The sequence below is a fragment of the Thunnus maccoyii genome, chromosome 12 (genome assembly GCF_910596095.1).
Source record: "Thunnus maccoyii chromosome 12, fThuMac1.1, whole genome shotgun sequence".
NCBI lineage: Eukaryota > Metazoa > Chordata > Actinopteri > Scombriformes > Scombridae > Thunnus > Thunnus maccoyii.
The window spans coordinates 31,568,172-31,593,901 of record NC_056544.1 but is presented as its reverse complement, the minus strand read 5'-3'; the positions used below and the strand labels follow the sequence as shown (position 1 = coordinate 31,593,901).

Here is a 25,730-nt window from a genome sequence, read left to right as displayed (position 1 = left end):
CAGCTCGCCGTGTTCTTCCAGGCATACAGGAAGACGTTTGTCTGTCCCTCAGACAGCAATGCACTGTGGGAAAGCTCGTCATCTTCCTCGCAGGCTTTCCCAACCCGCCGTTAAAAAAAAAAAAAAAAGGACCAGTCAGGTTTCTTTTTTCTTCCTCTGGAGTGACCAGCTGTTGCAAATTATACCAATCTGAGAGAGTGTGTGTGTGTGTGTGTGTATGTGTGTGTGTGTGTGTGTGTGTGTATGTGGGGGTGAGGAGGGGATGTCATTCTTATGTGTCCCAGGAATGAGCTCAGCGTGGGAAACTGGGATGTTGAGAGATTACGAGAGCTGCACAGCTGGACCATCGGCTGTGGAAATCAGCGATGGCTTATTGCAGCTGACGAAAGAAGCAGCTTCACACCGAAATCCCTTTAACCTCAAATATTCCCCTTAAAAAAATACTCTTTACTCTGGACGTCACGCTTCACGTCGGACCCAAACATTCAGCCTGACGTGTTCGGTGTCGAAGGTTTGAAACACACGTTTCTTTTAGAGGTTGAAGAGTTTTGTTTCTGGTGTAAATCAGGTGTTTGAGAGTCAGAATGAACCTGTCTGACCTGCTGCCAGCTTTGCTTTACTGCAAACACAGATTTTCTTCTTGTCTTTTGAAGAACTCGGGGATGTTTTGCCTCCATGTTCGCTGCAGACTTCAAAGAGCGACTCAGGTATTGAAGCGAGTTAACCCCCCCCCCCCCCCCCCCCCCCAGACAGTCCAGCTGTTTTCACATGGAGGCGTTCACGTGACGCTCAGCCAGCTCGACTTAAAGTAACCTCACATTTCAACAACTCTCTGTAATTATTAAACAGCCTCAAAGTTAAAGAAAGGACAGAAGGAACTTCAATAATCCCTTTTAACTCTTGTCTGGCCAATGATCTCAACTTTTACCTCATAGGGAACATTTTTAGTGTTTTTAAGGGATTTTTATTCCTTAAAAACCTTGAAACTGATAAAAATCCTTTTAATATATTACAATCCATTAATTAACCCTTGAAGTTCCACCTTAATTGACCAATTAAGGTTTTTTTAAGGTAAAAATGAAAGTGTTCCTGTTGTTATGTATTCAGACGTAAATTAAGGATTCATTTCAGGTTCAAATACAAATAAAATATCCCTTAAACTGAGAAAATAAGGGTAGTTTTGGTAGCATCACTATGAAAAACAATTAATTAATCCTTAAATTTACTCTTTTTAGGTGAAAAAACCTTTTGAAATGTAGGAAATATTACTTCAGGTCATTTTTAGGATTTTCAAAATAAAGAACTTTTGGGTTAATTAATGTGTTTTTGTTATAAAGAAAGGTGTAATTGTTCAAAATCCCTTAAAACTACAAATGAACAACGTGAATAATATTCATATTTAATGGTACATTTACAGACATTGAAGGGATAAACTGAGTGTCTTTTACATTCCTGTGTGTTTTTCTTTAAACAAAGATGGAGGTCAGAGACGGCGGGCAGATGACTGAGCTGCAGGTCAAACATGAGGCGTTTAGGGCCCCCTTCAGATATCTGTGTAACCTTGGAGCTCACAGAGCTCAGCGGTAAGTGGCGAAGCCGCCCCGGCGTCTCCGGCTGCGGGTCAAGGTGACACGTCTGCCGTCAGATAAGACGTCTGCTGTGAGCAGCTGACAGATACAAACTGTGTCGTTACTTTCCCTCGCTGAGAACGAGTCGAATCAATCTTTATGCAGCAGGATGTTTTATTAATGATAGAAGTTCTGCACATGCTCAGTAGCAGCGGCTGATCTGATGCCTCCAGTAGAATCAATTAAAAGGCTGCGAGGCGATGTCTCACTCTGTCTGAATATGAAGCACTGAGTCACCGTCTGCCGCCTCCCAAACAGACTTCAAATCCTTTTAGAAATCGAACTCTTCCTCCTCTTCAGCGTCTGAACCAGAATCCTGAAAGTCATCTCAGGAATTCCGACTTTTCTCCAGACTTGAATCCTTCCCTCCCCCCCATCAAAGAGGAGGAGGAGGAGGAGGACGAGGGTCCTATCAGCAGATCAGAGGCAGCTCCTCCGACCTCACAAACCTCTTTGTCTTCTCTTTCTTTACGTGGAGGAGGAGGAGGAGGAGGAGGAGGAGGAGGTTCGTCTTTCTGTGTGGTCACTCTGCTGTCTGGACATTTTAAACCCTCCTTTGTTTCTTTACATCCCTTCAGTCCTCGTTCACACACAAACCTGGAACTTTTCTGGGTTTCTTGCTTGTTTAACGAAGCTTAAAAACCGTCTTTAATGGATCTTAGAGCCTCGACGGTTTATCAATCAGCAACGATCCTGATCATTGATTTATGACAGTAAACTTAATAACGAGACATTTGAGGACTTTGGGACATTTTTCATCATTTTCTGATATTTTACAGACCAAACAACTGATTGATCCATCAAGACGTTAATAAGATAACTGTTATTTGCAGCCCTGCTGGTTTTACTCTACAGCTGATTAATCTATTAATCGATTGATAAGCAGAAAAGTGATCAGCCTCAAACATTTCACACCACAAGTTTCTCCATCAGTCGCTGCTTTTCTCTGTTTTAGATCATTTTAAGTTGAATATCTTTGACTTTTAGACTGTCGGTCGAACAAAACAAGAAGTTTAACAGATAAACTGATGATGAACATTGTGGGTAGTTGGAGGTCAATCGTGTGTTTTCTGGAGCCTTTAGAGGAAGATCTCTGCAGATCTTTCTTCAGGAACTAAACAGTCTTTGTGTCTTTATGTTTGGAGGGTTTTTGGGCGTCACTGAGGAGAGATGTTTGCTTTCTCGAGCTGTGGAACAAGATTTCGGGAGATGTTGCGACTGAAATTCAAAAGTCTCTCTGGATCAGCTCGCTGTTAAAACCATCATGTGTGTCTCTGAAGCTGTGGAGGATCATATCTGGACATCTTGCTGACGGGTCTTTATTTACCCGCCGGCGTCCTCTTCTCCTCTGAGGAATCACTTCCTGATGTTCAACCTGCAGCTCTGAAGAACAAAAACTCTACATTCTTGTTTTCTGTGTGTGTGTTAATTAAAAGGCCTGCGGTGCGTTCAGGGTCACTGCTGGACCGTCACACGTTGCGGTTCAGTGACAACACGAGTCCTGTCACCCCCCCCCCCCCCCCCCCCGAGGCTGCGGCGGCCATCTTGGTGGATTTTTGTCACTTGTTCACCAACAGTTCCTGCGGCAGCTCGTTGTTTTCTGTTGTTTTCTCTGAGCATTGTGGGTAATTTCAGGGATTAATGAGTCAAAGAAATGAAGGAAATCTGACATTGTGCTGAAACTTGCTGCAGTTGTTGTTCTCAGGGTTTAAACAAGCTGCTGCAGTTTGTTTCTCTGTTGTTTTGTTTTTTTGCACATTTTGATGCCAAGATGCAATTTCACAGAAGTCTGGTTTGGTTACGTGAATAAAAACAGGATGAAACTGTTTTCCTGCTGCTCTGTAAACTGTTTGCTGCATGAATCAGTCTGTGAATAAACAGTCTGTTGACTTTTTAATCTGCAGTTTATATATTTGGACTTTTTTTTTTGCTGAGTTTAGTCGTGTTTCAGCTCGTCGGTTTTTCTTTTGTCTCCATAAAAACTTCAGCTGCTGAACTTTGTGTGGAACAGAGTTGTTATTAAAAGTCGGATTATATTCCTGCCGACATCTGGATCTAACCTTCACGGCGAGATGACACGATGAAGTCACAGGAAGTTGTAACTGCTCGTGTCGTTCATGACTGTAATTACAGCTTCATCATCTCTGCGCCTCCGAACACACTGATACTTTCCCACCGGATAAACACTGATGAGAGTTTATAGGAGCTGCAGATTTTCACCTGGCTGGAGGCAGTGAAAGCAGCACGACGCTTCTCCTCAGCTGAATGTGACTGACTGCATCGTCTGCAGGGTTCAACAGAGTTTTACTGAATAAATCCTTTAGAAGAAAACACAAAAGCTCATTTCTCACCTTTGTTTTATCTTTAAAAAGCTCCAAATTACTAGTTCTGCAACTAACGACTAATAATTATCAATGAATCTGCAGATTATTGTCTTAAATAACAGTTTATTGTAAATGACATCAGGAAAAGAGTTCCAAATGCTCATCACTGTTTCCTAGAAGCTCAAGTTAATGTCATCATGTGTCTCGTTTGGTCCTTGAAAGCACCAGCAGGAAGTTGGGCTGAAACTGGAGGTTCTGTGAAGCTTCAGTCTGATTCGGCTCCAGTTTTCTGTCCTTTTTTTCCTGGTTTTTTGAGATAAAAAAATGTGAATGAGTCGGCTCATGTCGGCTCAGACTAAACAATTTGAACTCAGTGGCTGCTTGATACCATCTGCTGCGAGGAGGCGGTGGGCTTAAATGGGGGAAGATGTCTCTTCTGTTATCAGGTTTCAGAGTCTTGTGTTCACTTCGCTTTCTTTGAAGGAGAAGTTTGAGTTCAAGCAGAAGAAAAAAAGGGACGTCAAACAGTTTTAAATGTTAAAACTCACTGAGTTTCTTCTCTTTTGGTGTCGAATCTTAAATTTAATGAATTCACAGAACCAGTCGGCTGCTTTTTCTCCGTGATGGAGTTGAAAGCGGTCGGCGGTGCGTTCGAGGGCTCTCCAACATGTTGAGAGCTTTGAGAGTCGGCTGTTGAAATAACTAAAATCACGTGACCTGTTTTTACAAAGACGCTCCCTGTACGGAGCCTCCGACGGTCACATCTCCTGGAAACGCTGCGTTCAAGAGCACGATGAAAAACTGCAATCTGGACGCTTTTACTCTTGATGATTAGAGGAAAATATCTAATTGAGATTATTTTCTATAAATCAGCCTCCTGTTTCCTTCTGATTGGATGATCCGTTCATTAGTAACATTAGTTTGTGCCAATAAAGACAAACTTGTCTTGATACATGAACAGAATCCAATAAAACGACGCTGTTTCCTCTCTTCAGTCGTCCAATCAGCTGCGGATAAAAACTTTATACTCTCACAGCTAGTTAAGACATTAATAATGTAACGACTGTTACTACTGTTAAATGTTATTATTGTTGTTGGAAAGTGGTTTTGATATGAAGTGAATTAAATTAAAACCACTTGGATTGCATATTTACTACGTGTCATTAAATGCACCACCAAGAGGAGCCTTCAAAAAGCTCCTGTTTGCATCAACATGTGACTTTTTAATGAACTTTAACAACAAAATAAAGGAGCCCAGATGTTGACTGAGTTTGATTATCTGTGGATTATAAAAAGCAGTAACTGTTATAAAATCATCAGCAGGAATGTGAAGTACACGCTGTTATTATGAAACATATCTGATCTGTCTGATAATCTCAGTGCTCAGATGTTTTTGATGATTTGTATCACGTCTGTGGATGATGGCCGGTTAATCTTTAGGTTTGCTGACATTTTTCAGCTTCTAGGAACTTTTAAAGTAAATTATTCATGTCGACCCTTTAAAATCCTCCTGAAACACCAAAACACAAGTTATTCAGTTCATTATCTTATATGACAGTTAAAAAATCCTCATATTTCATGAGTTAATTTCGTCTTTTTTGTTGGTCTGATCAGCATTAAATCCTGCTTGAAGCAAAGATTTTTGCTTTAAGAAATAACTAAAACAATTATTTATAATTAAAATAGTTGCTGATTCATGTTCTGTTGATCAATGGATGAAGTGTTGCAGGTCTGTGAGGGAGTCGGCAGCAGAGAGGAGACAGGAAATGAGTCACAGTCAGTAAAAACTCGTCCAATAGTTGCTGATTCGTTTGCTGTCGGTTGATTAATCGACTGTTGGTTTCAGCTCCTTCTGTAGCCGACGGACTCTGCAGTCAGTCAGTGAGTGTAACTTCAGTTCTGACACAGCTGATTTACTGTAGAGACCTTTGACCTCTGACCTCGGTGTAAACTGACATAACGAAGCGTTTCCTCTCCTGTGGGAAGAAAAAAAAAAAACCCACTGTGGGAATTTTTGCTGGACGGGGCTCGGCTCGGAGAGAAGAGCAGCTCCTGACCTCGTAGGAAACTGAACTGAAGTGTGTGGAAGCGGTGTGGGGGGGTGGGGGGGGGTGGGGGGGGGGTGGGGGGGGGGGGGGCTGCTGAGACTCTGTGATTTGCTTTACCCAGGAAATGATTCAACGCCCCAGGGAGAGCAGAGAGAGGAGAGCAGGGGGGGTTTTCTATTATTACAGACGTCTGTGAACGAGCAGGGATGCATTACAGGGGCAAGCAGATGCATGCAGGGTAATTTTAGCTCTGCTCTCTGGGAGGAGGAGGAGGAGCGCCGGTGGAGGAAGAGCGGAGTAAAAAGTGACTGCGTTTCAAAGCTGAGTGAGGGTAAACAGGTAATTATGGTGAGAGAGCAGACTTACGGGCTGATTTATGCGCTGCTTGAAACGTGATCGTCAGGACTTTTTTTTTTTTTTTTCATCTTTTCCACCTGAGTTTGGTAATTGCACAGGTGATGAAGACGCTGGATCAGCAGACCTCCAGCTTTCACACTCGCTGTCTTCTTCTTCTTCTTCTTCTTATGTTGCAGAGTATAAACACATTTCAATACTGAACCACAGGAAGAAAACATGAAGGGTGAACATGTTAAAGGTGAAATATATGACATGATAAATGTCAGACCAACACAAATGTTCACAACGTTTATTCAATAAAGTTGGCGGCCCTGAACCGGCGGCTCACAAAACTCAGATCAAACTGTCAGAACCGATCAAATCAATGGATCAAGACGGTGTTTCAGGATGTTTCTTAGGCCGCATCAGGCGGTGCAGCGTTCAGCTGCAGGGTGGAGCGGAGGTGTGCTGGGGGGGGTGTGAGCGTGTTTATTTGTGCTCTAGAACGTAACCGCTGTGAAACAATCATAAAATAACATTTATTGATCTGATTCACCGGCTTTCTCGCTACCAGCGCTCCCTCTCTTCATTCACTCTCTAGCTCGCTCGACCACAGCTGCTCTCTCGCTCTCATTTGCTCTCGTCTTTTTTTAAAATGAGTCGAGAAGCCGACAGCAAAGTCTGACTTTATTTTTAATGTTATCATCCTCCTTCATGGCAGAGTTTACTACTCTGATCAGTCTGATCTCCAGCTGTGATTGGCCACCGCAGCCTTTCAGCGGCAGTGACGTCGGGTTGCATTTCTTCAAAAGTTGCTCAACTTTCCGGCCACGGTCCGGTGCGGCGCCGCAGCGGCCAAAACAGCTGCAGCCGAAACGCACTACCCCCATTTAAACGAATGAGAGGACTGGCGTTTTCGCCACACCGCCTGGTTTGGTCTGAATACGGCCTTAGTGAAGTGTTTAGCTGTAATATGAGAAAGTTAGTTGAAAATGGACGCCGGAGGACATGGAGGGACGTACATACGCTCACATGCACGCTCACATGCACGCTCACATGCACGCTCACATCCCTAGTGGCCGGACCGGCTATCCAAACAAAGGACAGAGAGGGTCGTATTACAACACACACGGAGGGAGTGTGACTTCATTCTCTGCTCAGGACGCCATTACTCAACTGTATCTTTACATAGCAAATAGTTGTTTGCTGACATTAGTGGGGCTGGATGTCGTTTATATCAGACCTTTTTAAAGAACATTTCACCCCCCGCCCGTTATATCACCCTCCCCACATTTTCTGTTTCAACTGTCAGCCCCTTCGTTTAATGTAATAAACCCTCCGTGTTGTTTATCTGAGCCGTACGTGAGCTCTGATGTCCCTTTTATGCAGCTGTCTTCACATCTGGACGCTCCAGACTGCAGCTCTGGATCTTTTTAATCAGGTTCTGCTGAGAATCAGTTGACATTTTGTTATTGTGACGTCTTTTCTGCTGCTGCAGTTGTGAACAGCCGGGCCAGGATTTAATTTACAGGTTTTCACTCTGAAACTAAACCTGAAACCAGTGGAGTGAAGCAGGAAGAGCTCCGGCACTAAAACACAATAAATCACAGCTCATACCTGAAGATAATTATTCTTTATTTGTAAAACAGAATAAAAATGTAATTTAATCTTTGATCACCTCACGCCTTTTCTGAAGCTTCAAACGCTTCACACAGAAACAATCTCCCCCAACAATCAGCTGCATATTTAGCTTTTTTTTTTTTAATTCCTGCTCTTTAGTTTCAGATGACAGCAGCAGATAGTGGCTGAACATCCTCAGGCGTTCGTTGTCTCAGACCGTCATTGTTCAGGTTGTTTATGTCTCACAGACCTGAGACATCTGCGAGACGCCCGACTGATGTGGGTTTTTATTTCTCTTAAGAGGCGAAGCACATTCCCAGATGTTTTCTTTTTCTTTGGAGAGCATGATGTTCCTGATTACTGACACTTAATCCCAAAGTTTGGGCTTTTTTTTTTTTTTTTTTTAACATTTATTTAGATTTACAAAAATGAACAAGCAGGAAGTTCAGTTTCCTCCGTTCCTTCCAGTTGACCCCAGTAAACTGTGGCTGAAGGAACAAGTTAAGTTGTCAACAGAAAATGTAGTGAATGCTTGTTTCCATCCGCTGCTGTTATTGTTAATATTAGGAGATAAATCAGTCGGCTCCATTAAACTGTTGCAGAAGAAGAGAACAGAAAATTAAACAGCAACTATCTCAATAAACAAATAATTGTTTCAATAAATTTTCAAGCAACATGCCAAACATTTACTGTCTCAAAGATGAGAATTTGTTGCTTGTCTTGGTCTTGGTTTTCAGTGAATGTCATATTTTAGGGTCCTGTGAGAAGATTTTCTGAAGAAAAACCAACTATATTTGTCTAAAAACTAAAAGCATTTAAACCAGGAGTGTTCAACTAAATTCAACTAAAGGTTCAGTTAGAGAAAAGAAGATCATAATGTTTAACTGTTTAGTGTGATATATATTTAACTAGCCTCGTAGTTGTAGTTCAAAACATAACAGAACTGAACATATATGTGTGACTGCTGACATGTTTAATGTAGTAATAATAATAATAATAATAATAATAATAATAACAATAATCTCATTTACTAAATAAAACAGGGCTTCATTTCAAAATAAGAGAAAATAAATAAAATGTTCAAATAAATTGCTTCAGGGAAGAAAAGCTTGACTTTCTGCGTCTACCGTAAAGACTATAAAAGCTGCTCCAGTTAAAACAGAAGTCAGGTTTTAAATCAGAACCTTCTGTCTCAGCTGTAGGTCCGGGGGTCCGGGGGTCCGGGGGTCCGGGGGTCCGGGGGTCCGTATGGGACGGCTTCTGGATCCAGACCCAGACCGCCAGTTAGTGAGCTGGTGTCAGGACACTATCCAGCTGGATTATGGGAAATGTAGTATATTATGGGAGTTTGACTAAACGTCAGGATCTCTGCTGCTCAGATTTTAATCTTTTCTTTTCAACTGGATTTAATTCCTCTTTAAAGCACAGAAATAAAATCCCCTCATCATCACTTGTGCTTTTCAGAAAAACACTTCTCTTGGATTCAAAGACGCTTCCTTTCTGTAAGTCTTTGAGCAGAAATCAAAGCTTCTCTGATGTCGGTTAATGACACATCCAGAGTTTTACTTCAACTAAAAGTTCCTTTTATGCATCTTAATTGATCCTTTGCTTCAACTCCTCATGTAAAAATGTGACTGACTTGAGGTTGTTTGTGTGTTTGACGTGTTGAGAAGTGTTAGTGTGTTCATGCAGCAGCAGCAGATGTGTCGTGGTGAGGCGGTGGAGGGGGGGGGGGACTCTTTGTCTCTGATAATGAGGGCTGTGTTCGTTTGTTCCTGACGTCCCGGTGTGGTGACACCTCCGGGGGGTGAGGCGGGGAGGCTTCTTCTTCTTCTTCTTTGGTGGTCTCTGCTGTTAAATCGTCTCCAAACAGACTGGATGTTTGGAGACCGTGAGTGAACGCTCCTCCGTCCTCCTGATTAGATCACAGCTTTGAGCCGGGGCTCGACGGGGATCTGGTGTGTGGTTATTTTTGGTTTTAAGGTGGACATTTGTCAAATATTTCATCCTCAGCGAATAATAATAATAATAATAATAATAAAGTTTATTTATGTAGCACTTATCCAAATGATAAATAAACAAAGTGCTTTACAAGGCAGAGATAAAAAATGAGCTGAAGATAGAATAGTGGAGACGATCTTTCCTCTGGTCTGCTGTTTGAACTGTTAGATTGAAGGTAATCAGTCATTAAATGAGTCTGTTCACATGAATAACCAGCGATGAATGAGTGAATGAGGACAGAGCAGCTCCTCAGCCATTAAAAACAATCATTGCCTCCCATCTTCCCTCCCTTCCTGTAAACCCCCCCACTCACACTTAATTGGAAATCCCCCAACACACACACACACACACACACACACACACACACACACAGTCAGAGGACAGTGTGTGCGTCAGTTCACACCTGGCGTTAGAATGCGTCTCCACATGCGTCTCAAGTGACCACTTGTGATCGGGTCTCACTTCCCGGCTCTCTGTATTATATACATATAAATAAACACCTGCATCGTTTCCATTTGCAAAGACCAAATGTGTTTTTTTTTGGTTTTTTTTCGTACTGACTCTTCGGTCCAGATGGAAATCATCTTCGGCTTCTCTCAGGAGAGACTCAGCAGCTGACGTTCCTCCGTTATCTGTCACACATGCAGTCTATCCCTGAAATATTCAGGAACATTTCCTGCATTGGGGGGGGGGGTCACATGCACCGTTCCACCAAGAAGACAAGACCTCCTAACGTTTCAGGGAAAAATGCGGCTGCGTTGTGAATGAAAAGCAGTGACATCACAAAGACAAACACGTAAAGGTTACCTCCGTTCACACGGAGCGAGCGAACCAATCATAAGACTCCGCTGATGACATGTTTGAATCCGTAACTTGTTTACGGTTGCCTTGCCGACGCTTTTGTGGGTGATTTGATAACTAATAATACAAGTTCCTGTTTCAGACAGAGGCTGAACCGAGGGGCTGCATACAGGACTGTTATAAGATCAATAAGGAGTTTTTAACTGTAAATCATGTAAATATTTTTGTCTAACAAACACCTTGATTGGATGAAGGTGTTTTGGGGGTAAACGAAGGGTTAATTGAGGGTATTTTAAGGGGTTGTTGATATGTAATCACTGCAGGAATTGGAGTGAAGTTTTCCTCAGGCTGCAGACTCGTTATCACCTGCAGCTCTTATCAATCTGGAGCCGTCACACGTTTAATCTCCTCCCGTCCAATCGGAGCGCTCGGCCAGAGGCTGCTCTGTTTATCAAACAGAAGAAGAGATTAAGGTGATATCGGCAGCATCCGGCAGCTCCACTGAGCGCCATCGCACCGCTTCTGATCTGTTTTTAATTTTTTTACACTCCAGCTGTGAGTCTGATTTCCTGCAGAAAGAGTTCAGCTCAGACGTCGAGTGTAAATACAGTCAGACTGAAGCAGCCTGACGGTAAACAGAAGGCAGGCGTGTACAGTATGTTAATGTGCAGGTTCAGGTTTCCTGCTGATAAGAGTCAGAGCTGACTGAGGTCTGCAGGTTTGTTCATGTGTGGAAACCAAACACACCTTTATGGTTCTGTGCATTCCTCCCTATAGGAACTTAAACATTAACCGACATTAATGTGTAACCGCTGAACGCCTCGCCGCCTCCACAGTCTGACCCACTTAACTCACATACAGAACTCATAAGAAACCTGCAAAAAGCTCATTATAATATAATAATAAGGTTTATTTGTATAGCATGTATCAAAATAAGCAATGACAAAGTGTTTTACAAGGTAAACATAGAAAGATTAAATGGATTAATGAGCTCACAGAGACCTGACCACTGCTACTGCAGAGACTGTGATAGAAGGAGATTGTTTGTACAAATGTTCATAGTTAGTTACTTAAAGTTTTATTTTAAAGTTTTATTTAAACAAGGTTAATGGAGTATATTGTTTTTTTGGGTCATTAATCAGCAGGTGTTTTATTCACAATCACACTATATGATGGTCCTGTGTTAAACAAAACAGTTTTTAATCTTGATTTTTGAATTTTTTTTAATAAATACAGGTCATAATGAACCAAGAACATCCTCTAACAGCTGCACAAAAATAAAAAAGTAAAAATATTGTTATTTTTGTATATTCTGGGTCACTTTAAGAAAAGTCTAAAATTTCAGGTTAAAAGCAAAGTTTCTACTGCTGTCAGATGTACAAATGGGTCAAATTTGACCTGAACAGTATTTAAGGGTTAAATCCTCAACCTTGCATCAGGCACAGCGAGGAGGTTCCTGCTAGTTGATAATAGGAGAGTAATGAAGCATGAAACGCTTTAAACATAACGAGTAGTAATATGGTCTCTTTTCTTGGTCTGAAGTCTGGCTGCTGCAGTTAGTCTGTGAACTGATTTCTGATTAATGCCAGTTAAGAAGCCATTGCAGTAATCTTAATTGTGTGGAAATGAAAGCATGTATGATGAATTCAGTGTCTTTAAAAACTCAAATTGAATAAATTTTGGCTTCATGAGATGTTAGAAGCAAATCTGGAAGTTGAGGCTTTGAGTCGAACGTCGCACCGAGTTTTCTGACAGAAGACTTAAGATGTTTGCTGAGTGGAGAAATTATAAGAATTTCTGTTTTGTCTGAGTTTAGTTGCAGAAAGTTTGCAGACATTCAGTCTTTTATATCTGCTAAACAGTTTCTAAAGGTGGAAACGTGAGTAGGAGTATCAGGCTTCGCTGGTATGTACACCTGCGTGTCGTCTGCATATACAGTGATGCACAAAAGATCAAAAAGTAGGAAGATTAAAACTAAAGGAGGAGAGAGATTTAAAATCCTGTCTTTCTACACAACAGTTGATTTGTTTGTGAGTGAGTTTGAACCACTTTAACAGGAGAAAGAGATTAAAATTCCTCTCAGGTTTATAAACAGAACGAGCTCTGAGTAGGCAGCAAACAGATTTATCATAAATCTGCAGGTCAGAGTTTAACGAAAGAAACAAACCTCTTCCACTTCCAGGTCAGATCCTGTGGAGTCTGATCCGAGGCTGTAGTCAGGATTAAACATTTAGATTATTATTAAACATTTAAAGTGGAAGAAGGTCTTCACAAGGTGTCCAAGGTGACGTCTTTAAATGTCTTGTTTTGTACAAAACTCAGCAGATATTCAGTTTAATGTTTCGTATGACGAAGAAAATCCTTTTTTTCTATTAAAATAGATTATTTTTCTGGCCTGGAGTCACAAGATAAACATGAAGTCTGAAGATTAATCTGAGGAGTCATGAGTAAACACATTTAGAAACACAAACACTAAAAATCATGTTTATTTTTCTGATGTTTTCCTGATCAGTGATTTCAGCCGCTTGTTGCTACATATCACAACCTCTCGACTTTGTCCTGAAGTTCTGTGAGAAACGTATTATGTCGTACAAAGTCCAGAGGTTGCGATATGTAGCACAACAAGCTAGTGAAGCTGTAAACAGAACCGCGTTTTTCTGCACATGCTCAGTAGCGTCTGCCGTCCACAGAACTACTCTCCGGAGACTGAAAACATGATGCTGTTATTAGTCTTTGGAGCCGTTTCTGAACAAACTAACGTGACCAAACTCTTCATGATGAAGGAACATGTGACCCAGTGCAGCGCTGTGACTCACTGACATGTTTTTAAAGGGCTGTTATTGTGTAAAACAATAAAACTTATCTTTGGGATGGATCAGGGTGATGGTGGGGCCACTTCTGCTGTAAAATGACTCCATTCTATTTCCTCGATATTTTTAATTATTTGAAATTCCTTTAAAATCTTTTGGACAAAAACAGAGGTCTATGACACAGAGGAATGAGATATATCAGGCTTTGATACACACACAATACTGGTTAGTAGATCAGTTCATTGTTGGTTTGGATCCAAACGTGAGATTTGTTGACAAGAAGAAGAATCTAGACAATTGACAGACTGATCCTTTAAACAGTAACTCTGACTTTGAACATGTGAAACAAGACAGACGTCACTTTTTCTTGTATTATCTGAATCTGAAGCATCCCTGAGCTCGATGGTAACACTCTGAGGTCCTGACAGTGACCTCTGACCTCTGAGTGAAGGACAGTTCCTGTGTGTGTGTGTGTGTGTGTGTGTGTGTGTGTGTGTGTGTGTGTGTGTGTGTGTGTGTGTGTGTGTGTGTGTGTGATCAGAGCAGAATCAGCTTCATGTGTGTGGAGTTTAAACTCTGCTGCATTCCTCACATTCCCGCCTCTGAGAGAAATCCTGCTCCGAGTTTTTATCAGTGAGAGCATTTCTGCTTGTTGACCTCTGACCTCAGCACCTGCTGGGCGGGGGGCGGGGGGGGTGGAGCGTGCTCTCTGGGTTTACTGGTCTGGTGTCAGACATGAGGAGAGCCTGAACCAAATATAGAAACAAGCGTTAATAATTCAATTAATCACTTAAAGTAGGGATGCGAGGTGATGTCATCCAATCTGCTCTTTCTGTTTCATTCATTGTCGGAATATTTATGAGTTTATAATATTTATGAGTTTATGATGTCTGAGTGAAACACCTTCAGTAAACACAGCGACCACGTCACCGCCGTCCCGGTTAGCAAGCGAGGAAAACATTAACTTAACAACAACGTCCAGTGACGAGTATCCTCCCGTCTGAAGCACTGAAGGATAAACCAGGTCTACCGGAGCCGGATCATGTCTGGATCACCTGGGTGCTGCTGTATCTGGTAGAACCAGGTCAGGGCTCAGAGACCTGGACAGTGTCATATGCAGTATGTATTATGTTGTCCTTGTTGGACTCGAACCCCCGGAGCTCCCAATTTATGCATGTAGTTTAATTAATTCACTTATTTTTAACTTTATTGTGTTTTGTATTTCCTGCCTCTGTGCTGGGTCTGATGGGGCTCTGGTGCTTTGCAAAAAAAAAGTTTAATAAATAACAGCAAACACCAAAAAAACAAACAAACAAAAAAACAACAACAATGTTATCAAAAATAAAATATTATAGCTACATCTATATCACACCAAAGTATCAAAAGGTCAAAAATAGAAAATGACAGCAAGTAAATTAATGACAAAAATACCAGTTTATCAAAGATCTAACAATAAAATCAGACTTTAAACATTAAAACTACATACATGTAAATAATCATCATCAATCTTTACAGCAACATTTAGATCATTTACATCATTTACATCATTCTTTAAGTTTCTTTTTCTTTTAACTTCTCTGCATCATGTTGGAACGGACGTGTCGTCACTCTAACATGTCTGTAATAATCCATAAATAAACGATATCACATCATAGTATAAAAATATTCAAAGGTTAATGATGTAAACTGGTGCAAAAGGCCTTTACACCACAAATCAGATAAAGAATCATCTGAGAGGCTGAAACCAAAGAATTGTGGACATTTTTTTTTAGCTTGAAACAATAAATCGATGATTAAAATACTGAAGTAAAAGAACCAAATAAAAAAACTTCATCTGTTGTTTGTTTGTTTTGGTCCTTTTATGGTTAAAATGATTCAGATGTTTCTGATCAGAACGTCGAGTTTCATGTTGTTGCAGTCAGTCGTTCGTGTGACGGAAGCGAAAGGAAGTTTCAGACGAGCTGCTTTCATTGGTTAGTCAGATTCAGCTGTTTGGACGGGGGTCAAAGGTCAAGCTTGTAACATCCGTGTGAAACAGACTTGAACTCTGCTTTTGAATCTGAACTCTGACGTGTGTTTTTCTGTTTCTTCTTCTTTTACACAAAGTTTCTACAACTATAAAAAATCTAGAAATATAATGTTTCACACATTCAGACTCTTCATCCTGCTCATGATGAAACTCTCACAGATCACATGACCTCACTCATTAAACACTGACGACGGATAATTCCTCATGTTTAGTGTCTGCTGCTGACGAGAGTTTCTTCAATATGTATGAAAATCATGTTTGAGTTTCTAGTTGACACACAGAGAGGTGTGTGTGTGTGTGTGTGTGTGTGTGTGTGTGTGTGTGTGTGTGTGTGTGTGTGTGTGTGTGCGCTCAGTCAGTGTAAAGCCTGTGTGACCTCTGACCTTCGCCCTGCTCACTACCTGCTGCCTGTACAGTCAGTGGTGTGTGTGTGTGTGTGTGGATGCTCTGCAGATAATGTGTGTCTGTGTGTGTGTGTGTGTGTGTGTGTGTGTGTCTTAGAGCAGATGGAGGACTCGCAGCTCGGCTGTGCCCACACGTTCAAAAGTCAAAGCGGTCATTGTTCGTTTCTCCGGAGAAGAATGCGATGAGCTCATGGGAGGAAATTTAATTGGACCATGCTGCAGGCCGGGGCGCCCCCCCCCCCCCCCCCCCCCTCACAACAACTGTAACCCCCTCCCCTCCCCTCAGGCCGACCCTGAGGCTCTGCTCCACCGGCTGGAAGAGGATTCACAGGAATGCGCTGCAAAAAAACAAAAGTCCGTCCCTCCCAACGACTCGGAGAACATCTTCATAAAACAACCTGATATTCTGAATTCTTCATTTCCCAGTTTCCTCTTGTGTCACAGCGATGCGTCACATCAATCATGGTGAATACTTTCTGTCTCTATGACAGTAAACTGAAGACCTCTGAGACACTGATCCACATTTTATGAACCAAACAACTAATCGATTAATTGAGAAACTAAGCAGCTGTGATCAGCTGATCTCAGAGTCTGGTACGTGGCAGCAGCTGCATCTTTACATTCAGATATAAGAACACATCCTGACAGACAGCAGGACTCATTATTTCCTCTCAGGAGTCGTGTTTGGACTCTCACACAGCTGACCGTGTCTTCCTCCTCCGCCCCCTAATCTGTCCTCCTCAAGGACGTCTTCCTCGTTAAACATCCACGCCTGTCTTGTGTCTGTGGGAGGACGACGCACATCTGGATCCGAAGCTCTTTATGTAGAGAACAGGCTGCATGAGAGAGAAGCAACCATCTGAGATTTATGACTTTAAATCACAGGATCAGATGCTGTAAAACGAATCTGTTTCCAGTGAGAGATGATTCCTCGTTAACGGCGTCGACTGCAGGATGAGTGACTCTGCCCTGCAGCTGCTGCGTTTCACTCATTAGTTTCTTTACTCTGAGAGCGAAACGTTACAAATCACATCCGTCATGTTTCTGCCTCAACGTGGATCTGAAGATGATCTCAGTTTGTTTCATAGTTCAGATTAAAAGTTTTGAATAGTTTCTTCAGCTTTTAATAAAGCGTCCGACCCGCTGACCCGCAGCAGCGGCGGCGTCTCGTTCTGCAGTTTGAGGTTTGGACGCGTCTCGACACGTCGGCGTAACGCCGCTCTGCAGCTGTGATGACAGAACGAACCGCAAGATACCAGAGAGGCTTGTTCTTCTTCTTCAGCCTCTTAAACTCTTCATTTCCACTTTAAAGTCCACCTGAATCACATCAACAACAGAAAGTTTCACCTTCTGATACAACAACAATCCAAATAAATAAACAATCAGACGACAAAACTACAATGTTTCATTTATATTAATATTAATAAATCAATAAACAAAATAAAACAAACATAAAAACTACGGAAGATAAAAGTCTTGAAAACAAAAAGATAATAATCTCAAATCTTCAGTAACAATATTCTAGTTTATATTATATTATATTATATTGTGTATATATTCTAGTATTTTAATGCTTTTATTGTAAATCTCAGGAAAGAAATGATTTTTGTTGTTATCGTTAAAGCAAAATGATTTTTTTCTGGAGATAATCAATAAAACAAAAAGCCTTCCTGCAGTAACATTATTATTATTATTATTATTATGTTTGGAAAACCACGTGTGACATGTTTTTGAGATAATAAAAGTCTTAAATACTGAAATAAAATACAAACATACAAAATAATATTTCATTTTCTCCCAAGAAAACGACGTGAAGATAAATTTACATCTTGATCATTTTATGTGTCATTTTCTTGAAATCTTTGAGTATTTTTTTTTATTCTGAAATGAAAAGATGTTTATTTTTGATTTCCAGGAAACAGGATTCTAAAAATAAACTTTGGCCCTTCGCGGCTTCCGTAAAGTCTGACGATGATCAGGAGAGTAAACTGTGGACGTCCTTCTTGTGTTTGTATGATATGTTTGGAGGTCAGAGGTCACGGGCGGCTGCTGCTTCAGCAGGGTTTGAACCTCAGTTCCTCCTCAGCGCTGGAATAAAATCCCCTCGTTTGTGGTCAGTCAGATGTGAGTTTCCATATCTGGGCAGGAAAAACTCCCAGCAGCCCCCTCTCTCTCTCTCTCTCTCCCTCTCTCTCTCTCTCTCCCTCTCTCTCTCTCTTTGACATGAACAGCCTGTGTTGCTCGCTCGCCCTCTTTTCTTCTGTGTGGACTCTTTCTTTCTGTGTCCGTCCGTCCGTCCGGCGTCACTCTGCCCGGCGGAAACACATTCCAGCCGGTTCACTCCTGCCGTCACCGTGTCACTCCGTCACCCCCCCCCCCCCCCCCCCCCCCCCCTCCCTCGTCCCTCCCCAAACAGTCTTAGAAAGAAAAGCTGCTTCCCCTGAACGACAGGAGGCTCTTTTCATGTCCAGGCCTGACTCTGCCCCCCCCCCCCCCCCCCCCCCGCTCCCCCCCCCCGAGGAGAGTCTCCCGGGGTCAACGCTCCACAATAGGAGGGTTAGCGGCGCTTAAAGCAGCACCGGCTAATTGACAACGTCGGCGTTTGTTTCTCAGCGGTGCGGTTTGGTTCAGGAAGGTCTTAACGGCAGCTTAAATCTGCAAACTGTGGAGGAAAGAAGCATCTTTTATGTCTCTCAGTTCACACACTTCAAGTAGCTTCACTTTAAAGATACAAAGCAGCTTCTCATCAGACGGTTTTAAAATCTGAAGCTTTATTTCACTGATAAACGTTACTTATCAACACAAAATAACCCCGATGATGGAGGCAGGAAGTCACTGACGAGAACTCTTCTTTAAAGCTATAATATGTAATTATTCCACATTAAAATGTGTAAAAACAACTAGACCTATGTTATATATGTTGTTGAGTTGTGTACTTACATTATCCCAAATGTTTCCAACAATGTTCAAACTCAGAGAAATCTGTAATTTAATCAAAGTAACGGACCGTTTCATTTGGTCGCCTGTCGATGGCGTCATACCTCCTCTACCAAAGAGTAAACACGCACCAGATGCATACGGCGGCGCTGTGTTTGTCCGCTACAATGGCGTCTACCAAAGAGTAACTTACACACATACAAGATAATACATCGGCGTTGTGGTTGTTCCACACAAACTGTTATAAATGGACTTTTATTCAGTTTTAAGCCACATTTTCATGATAAATTTAGGTGGTTTTTAACTTTATCTTTTAGCCGGAAGAAGGATTTTAGTCATTGGACGTCTGGATCTTAAGTTATCAGAGAAATAAACTGGACAAACGTTAGCAGCAGCTCGGCTAACAGCCCCTCCAGGAAGTCTGGTGGTCACCAAACATCGTCAGAGAAATATTGATTTTTTAGGTGAAACAGCTTTAATTAATATTTTAAGGATTTTAATCTCCGGGTCGGTTTGTTCTGGAGAGGAGGAGACCTCTGCAGGTAAAAACATCCTGAATGATGAACACTGGAGTAATCCTATCCCGCTGAAGCTGCTTATTTAACAACGAAGACAACAACTCCCATGATCCCTTGCTGCTTCACACCGTCATCACACTCCGTCTGTTGTTATTGTTTTGATTGAGACGCCTAGCGGCTGAAATTACATGTTGTGTGTTTAAATGTTGGCGTCTTCTGGTAAATCGGTATGAAAATGAATAAAGGTTCATATTTCTAGAGCTCATTAGGACTTTATATCGGTTTAAATGTTATCAGAGTGACTCTTTGTTTAAAACAGTTGAACCAGTATAAACATCGTTTCCTAGAAAACTTTTATTTTTATTTCAACATCATAATTCATAATATGATGGTCTGTTAAACACACGTCTGTTCTTTGAAGATCAGATCCTGTCTGAAGGATTTCATCACAGGACTGTAAAACTGAAGCTGCAGAAAATATGATAACATTTACATGGAGTGAAAAACCGTTAACGTTGCCAACGTTCACGTCATAAAACCAGAGTTTTTTGGGTTTTTGTTCCTGGTGGAGAGTCAGCAGCAGGTCTGTCTGTTTCTCTGCTCGGGTTTGTTCTGTCGTCATATGGGACGGGAACATAAACGCGCACAGCGTGGCCTTTGTTTGCGCTCTCAACTGTAAAATTCTTCCTCTCATCAATACAACGATTGTTCTGGAAGAACAGAATTCCTCCTGACTGTCGGTCCGACCGACGACACGCCGGCTCATCTCTCACCAGTCTTTACTGGAAAACACAAGAATTTAACAAAGTCTTTCTCATGACGGCATCAAAGGGAAATATCAGATGTTGGTTTTTTTTGTCGTTAGATTTGTCCCACATGTGTTGTTTTGATCTCGTTTATGTCCAGAAATGAAGCTGGAAGTTGTGCAGCTGTTAAACAGCGACAGACCAGACTGAGACTCATTAGATTGTGTTTGTTCATCTGTAACTAAAAGAACATGTTGTTTCTGTTCATCATTTACCTTAAAAACATCCACTCTGTTTGATCAATTCATGATTCAACAGCTGATTATCAATTAAATCAATTAAATCAATTAGTTTAAACTTGTCGTCCAATTCCAACAAAAAAACTCTCATAAAAAAACTGAAACACTTTCCATCATTAATAGATTCAATTATTAAATCACACAGATATTAAATACTTAAAGCAAAGGTTTCAGTTCCTGTGTTACAGTAAAAGTACATAAGTATTATGAGCTTGATGTAGTTAAAGTATTGCAGTAAAAGTACATAAGTATTATGAGCTTGATGTAGTTAAAGTATTGCAGTAAAAGTACATAAGTATTATGAGCTTGATGTAGTTAAAGTATTGCAGTAAAAGTACATAAGTATTATGAGCTTGATGTAGTTAAAGTATTGCAGTAAAAGTACATAAGTATTATGAGCTTGATGTAGTTAAAGTATTGCAGTAAAAGTACATAAGTATTATGAGCTTGATGTAGTTAAAGTATTGCAGTAAAAGTACATAAGTATTATGAGCTTGATGTAGTTAAAGTATTGCAGTAAAAGTACATAAGTATTATGAGCTTGATGTAGTTAAAGTATTGCAGTAAAAGTACATAAGTATTATGAGCTTGATGTAGTTAAAGTATTGCAGTAAAAGTACATAAGTATTATGAGCTTGATGTAGTTAAAGTATTGCAGTAAAAGTACATAAGTATTATGAGCCTGATGTAGTTCAAGTATTGCAGTAAAAGTACATAAGTATTATGAGCCTGATGTAGTTCAAGTATTGCAGTAAAAGTACATAAGTATTATGAGCTTGATGTAGTTAAAGTATTGCAGTAAAAGTACATAAGTATTATGAGCTTGATGTAGTTAAAGTATTACAGTAAAAGTACATAAGTATTATGAGCTTGATGTAGTTAAAGTATTACAGTAAAAGTACATAAGTATTATGAGCTTGATGTAGTTAAAGTATTGCAGTAAAAGTACATAAGTATTATGAGCTTGATGTAGTTAAAGTATTGCAGTAAAAGTACATAAGTATTATGAGCTTGATGTAGTTAAAGTATTACAGTAAAAGTACATAAGTATTATGAGCTTGATGTAGTTAAAGTATTACAGTAAAAGTACATAAGTATTATGAGCTTGATGTAGTTAAAGTATTGCAGTAAAAGTACATAAGTATTATGAGCTTGATGTAGTTAAAGTATTGCAGTAAAAGTACATAAGTATTATGAGCTTGATGTAGTTAAAGTATTGCAGTAAAAGTACATAAGTATTATGAGCTTGATGTAGTTAAAGTATTACAGTAAAAGTACATAAGTATTATGAGCTTGATGTAGTTAAAGTATTGCAGTAAAAGTACATAAGTATTATGAGCTTGATGTAGTTAAAGTATTGCAGTAAAAGTACATAAGTATTATGAGCTTGATGTAGTTAAAGTATTGCAGTATTCTTAACAGTTTGTTATATTATCTGTTGTGTCTCAGTAAACTCACAATAATAATCTTAAACATCTGGTAAATGAATCTTTCTCTTTGTAATAAAATCCTCATAATTCTTTTCAGATTCGTGTTTTTTTGTCTGACAGCAGCATCATTTCCTGCAGATCTTCTCGTCCAATCAGAGCGTCCGCCTGCGTTCAGGTCTCTCTCTCTGTTGTTTGCCTCCTGATCGCCGCGCCAACAGATGCTTTTGTCTGGTTTTGTGAGGAAGTGTGGGCGATGACAGCGTGTTCCTGCCGGCTGGTGTGTGTCTGTCCTCCACTCAGAGAGACGCTTTGATGTGCAGCCGGAGTTTAAAACGATGCTTCAGATCACAGATGTTCAGGATCACATCTGAATAAAACTCTTTAAAAAAAACTCCTCTGAGCCGCCGACACATCAGAGTCAAAAGCTGAGAGGAGTTTCAATTTAACTCCTCGAGTTTATAAAGACCCAAATATATTCACTTTACTGTCACATGACACAAAGACAAGCAAAGAATCCTCTTTCATGTTTCCACTAGAAGTGAAAAGTCTAAAACAACTGAAACTCAAAGACGTCTGATCAGTGTTTGTCGTGTGAGAAGCAGAAACGTTGCAGATGTTAACAGCTGCAGCTTCTGACTCACAACTATTAAACTGATCAGATTCAGATCAATTCTCTCCAGACTGAAACAATCTGCGTCTGTTCTCTGGTTAACGAGCTGCCGTCTGTATTTAGCTTTTAACATGCAGAGCAACAAATGAATCGATCAGTCGATCAATAATAAAAATGAATCAGCAACTAGTTTGTTAATCGAACGTTTTGAGTCAGAAAAAAAAGCTAAAATTCTCTGATTCAGCTTCTTAAATGTGAATATTTTCTGGTTTCTTTAGTCTCTGTGACAATAAACTGAAGAACCAAAGAACGAATCGATTAATCAAGAAAATAATTGTCAGTTGCCGTCACATGATTACTGTTAAATATGTTAATTGATCTAATCTGCTGCTGCTGATGTCTGTCAGTTTAACCAGAAACAAACATGAGAAGCTGCCTGAATGTTTTCTATCAGTCTGATCATGAAAACCTGTCAGAGATGAAAGATTTGATCAGATATTAATGAATGTCGCAGCTTAAATTAAGACTTAAAAGTGTGTTAAACCAGCAGTCAGGTGTCTGTAATCATTCCTCCTGTTCATACTGGTTATTAAAAGATCCTTCAAATGTGCTTTCAATGCATTTAAAAGTCTGTGTGAAGCTTCTATTCAGCTTCAGCAGTCTGAGTTAGTCATATCAGTGGATATCTGACACATTTACAGTCTTTGTGTTTCCTCAGACAGCTTCATATTAGCTTCAGATAAACTTCCATTGTAAGGTCATTATGAAGGGATCTTCTAATGGTCAGTATGAACAGGAGCTGTAATGTTCATTTAGACTCCTGACTGTTGGTTTAACACAGACTAGAATAAACTGTGAACTCGTCCTTTAATAAATCAGGTGTTTTGTTGACTGGGAGCTGCTGCCTGGAAGAAGACGGCTGCTCAGTTGATTCTAGTTTTATATTTTTTTCTTACATCATCTAAAAGTTGTGCTGTAAATCAGCTTCTTATTAACCTTCACACACACACACACACACACACACACACACACACACACACACACACACACACACACAGACTTATATTCACTTCCTGGAGACTTAAGGAGAACCTTAACCACCAACACAAAAATCAGCTTTTTCCCAATTAACTGCTCTTTAGTCTGAAATTTGTCTCTAAAAGTAGCCAGACAGACCACACACACACACACACACACACACACACACACACACACACAGTGGGAGGAGGAAGTCGGTGTGTTTGCAGTTGCTTCATTGTTTCCTGTAATAAACTGCGGTCTTTTGTGTGCGTCCCATCAGTCCTCTCAGCTGCTTCACCTTTATTTGCCGTCGACGCTGCGGGCCCCCGCCCCACCCCCCCCGGCCCCGGCCCCCCCTCCTGGCCGGGGCCCCTGTCAGCACAATGTTTACAGAGCAGATTCTTTGACTGAGCAAACAGCCGTACCCCCCGCGCCGCCCCGGCTCAAACATGGCGGCGTTCCTTCGCACGCTGACTGACGGCTCCTGGAACATTTAACCGGCTGGTCTCCGGCCTGCTCAGACTCGCCGAAGTATGTGGAGGAGAGAGAGGAGCGACCAGCGGACACGGTGCTGGGAGTTAAAGGGGCAGACCAGTTTACATTCCTGCTCAACATTTCCCAAACTGTCAGCTCTGAAAGTGGCTCCTTTTTCCTCCCAGCTGGTGTTTCAGCTCATCTTTAACTCCCTGAGAGTCAATCTACAGTTTATTTTGTCAGTTAATCGTTGTTTGGTCTATAAAATGTCAGAAAATAGAGACTTTCTGCTCTGAGTGTTTCTGACACTTTCACCTGAAACTTTCGGAGGTTTCCTTCCTGTAAAGATCTTATTTATGCAGACGAGTTTAATCCAAACGCTTCCTGATCTTCAAACCTTTTCCCGCCACATTAACACCCTCCATCTCTCTCCCATCTCTCTCTCTCTCTGCAGGAAAGGCCTTCGACATCACTTACGTCCGCCTCAAGTTCCACACCAGCCGCCCGGAGAGCTTCGCCATCTACAAGCGGACCAGCGAGGGCGGCCCCTGGGTGCCCTACCAGTACTACAGCGGCTCCTGCGAGAAGACGTACCAGAAGGCGAGCCGAGGCTTCATCCGCACGGGAGAGGACGAGCAGCAGGCGCTCTGCACCGACGACTTCAGCGACATCTCGCCGCTCACCGGCGGCAACGTGGCCTTCTCCACGCTGGAGGGACGACCCAGCGCCTACAACTTCGACCACAGCCCCGTCCTGCAGGTGAGCGCCGCAGAGGGACGCTGAGAATAAATCATTTAACAGAAAGTAGTGGCGGGAAACGTCTCAAACATTAAAGCAATGACAGGAACAGACAGTTGTGACGATCATAGGCTGAAACATCATTACATTATTAATTAGTTTCTCTCTTCAGTACAGCCTCCTATGAGATATATCACTCATGTCTCCACCCGGTTACTGCAGTTACAGTAAAATCAAGCGCACCTGCAGAGCAGCCGCTCCGCACTATGTTCTACTTCCTCCCAGTTTCTGATGCTGTTGGGAGTGAAGACGACATGAAGCAGGTTAAAGAAGGTTTAAAGCTGCAACTAATGATTATTTTCTTGATTCATTGATTAGTCGTTTGGTCCAGAAAATGTCAAAAAATGGTGAAAAATGGTGATCAGTGTTTCCCAAAGCCCAAGATATTCAGTTTACTGTCATAGAGACTAAAGAAACCAGCAAATATTCACATTTAAGAAGCTGAAATCAGAGAATTTCTTATATTTCTTTTTTAATTAAAAGGAAAAAGTTGCTGTGATGTCTTCAGTTCACTTGTTTTGTCCAACCAACAGTCTAAAACCTGAAGATGTTCAGTTTACTGTCATATATATATATATAAATCATCACATGTGAGAAGCTGGAACTGAAGATTGATTGATGGACCTGATGGGTTCTGTCTGTTGACGCTCGGTTGGCCGATGCGTGGAGGTTCCCTACATCTCCTCTCTACCTCAAGAACAAGCAGCTGGTGTGTTTTTTTGTTTTTTTTTTCCCAGCAGCCCGTTCTGTTCTGCTGGACAGGTTGCAGGTTAAATGCCTGCCAAGAGTTGCGACATGTTGCTAGGCGACGCCCCCGGATTTCCCACTGCAGCAGTTTGGCTCGACAAGGCCTGCAGCTGGACAAGTACTTCCCCCCCCCCTCCTCCTCCTCCTCCT

The 25,730-nt window shown here is 41.3% G+C and overlaps 1 protein-coding gene across 1 annotated transcript in view; it reads left to right on the top strand.

The window, feature by feature from the left end:
* lamc1 (laminin, gamma 1) overlaps window positions 1-25,730 on the top strand; it is a 68,449-nt gene that overhangs the window by 5,999 nt on the left and 36,720 nt on the right. The window contains exon 2 of the mRNA XM_042427743.1: window positions 24,490-24,794. Coding sequence (XP_042283677.1) covers window positions 24,490-24,794 — 305 coding nt within the window. The remainder of the gene's footprint in view (window positions 1-24,489; window positions 24,795-25,730) is intronic.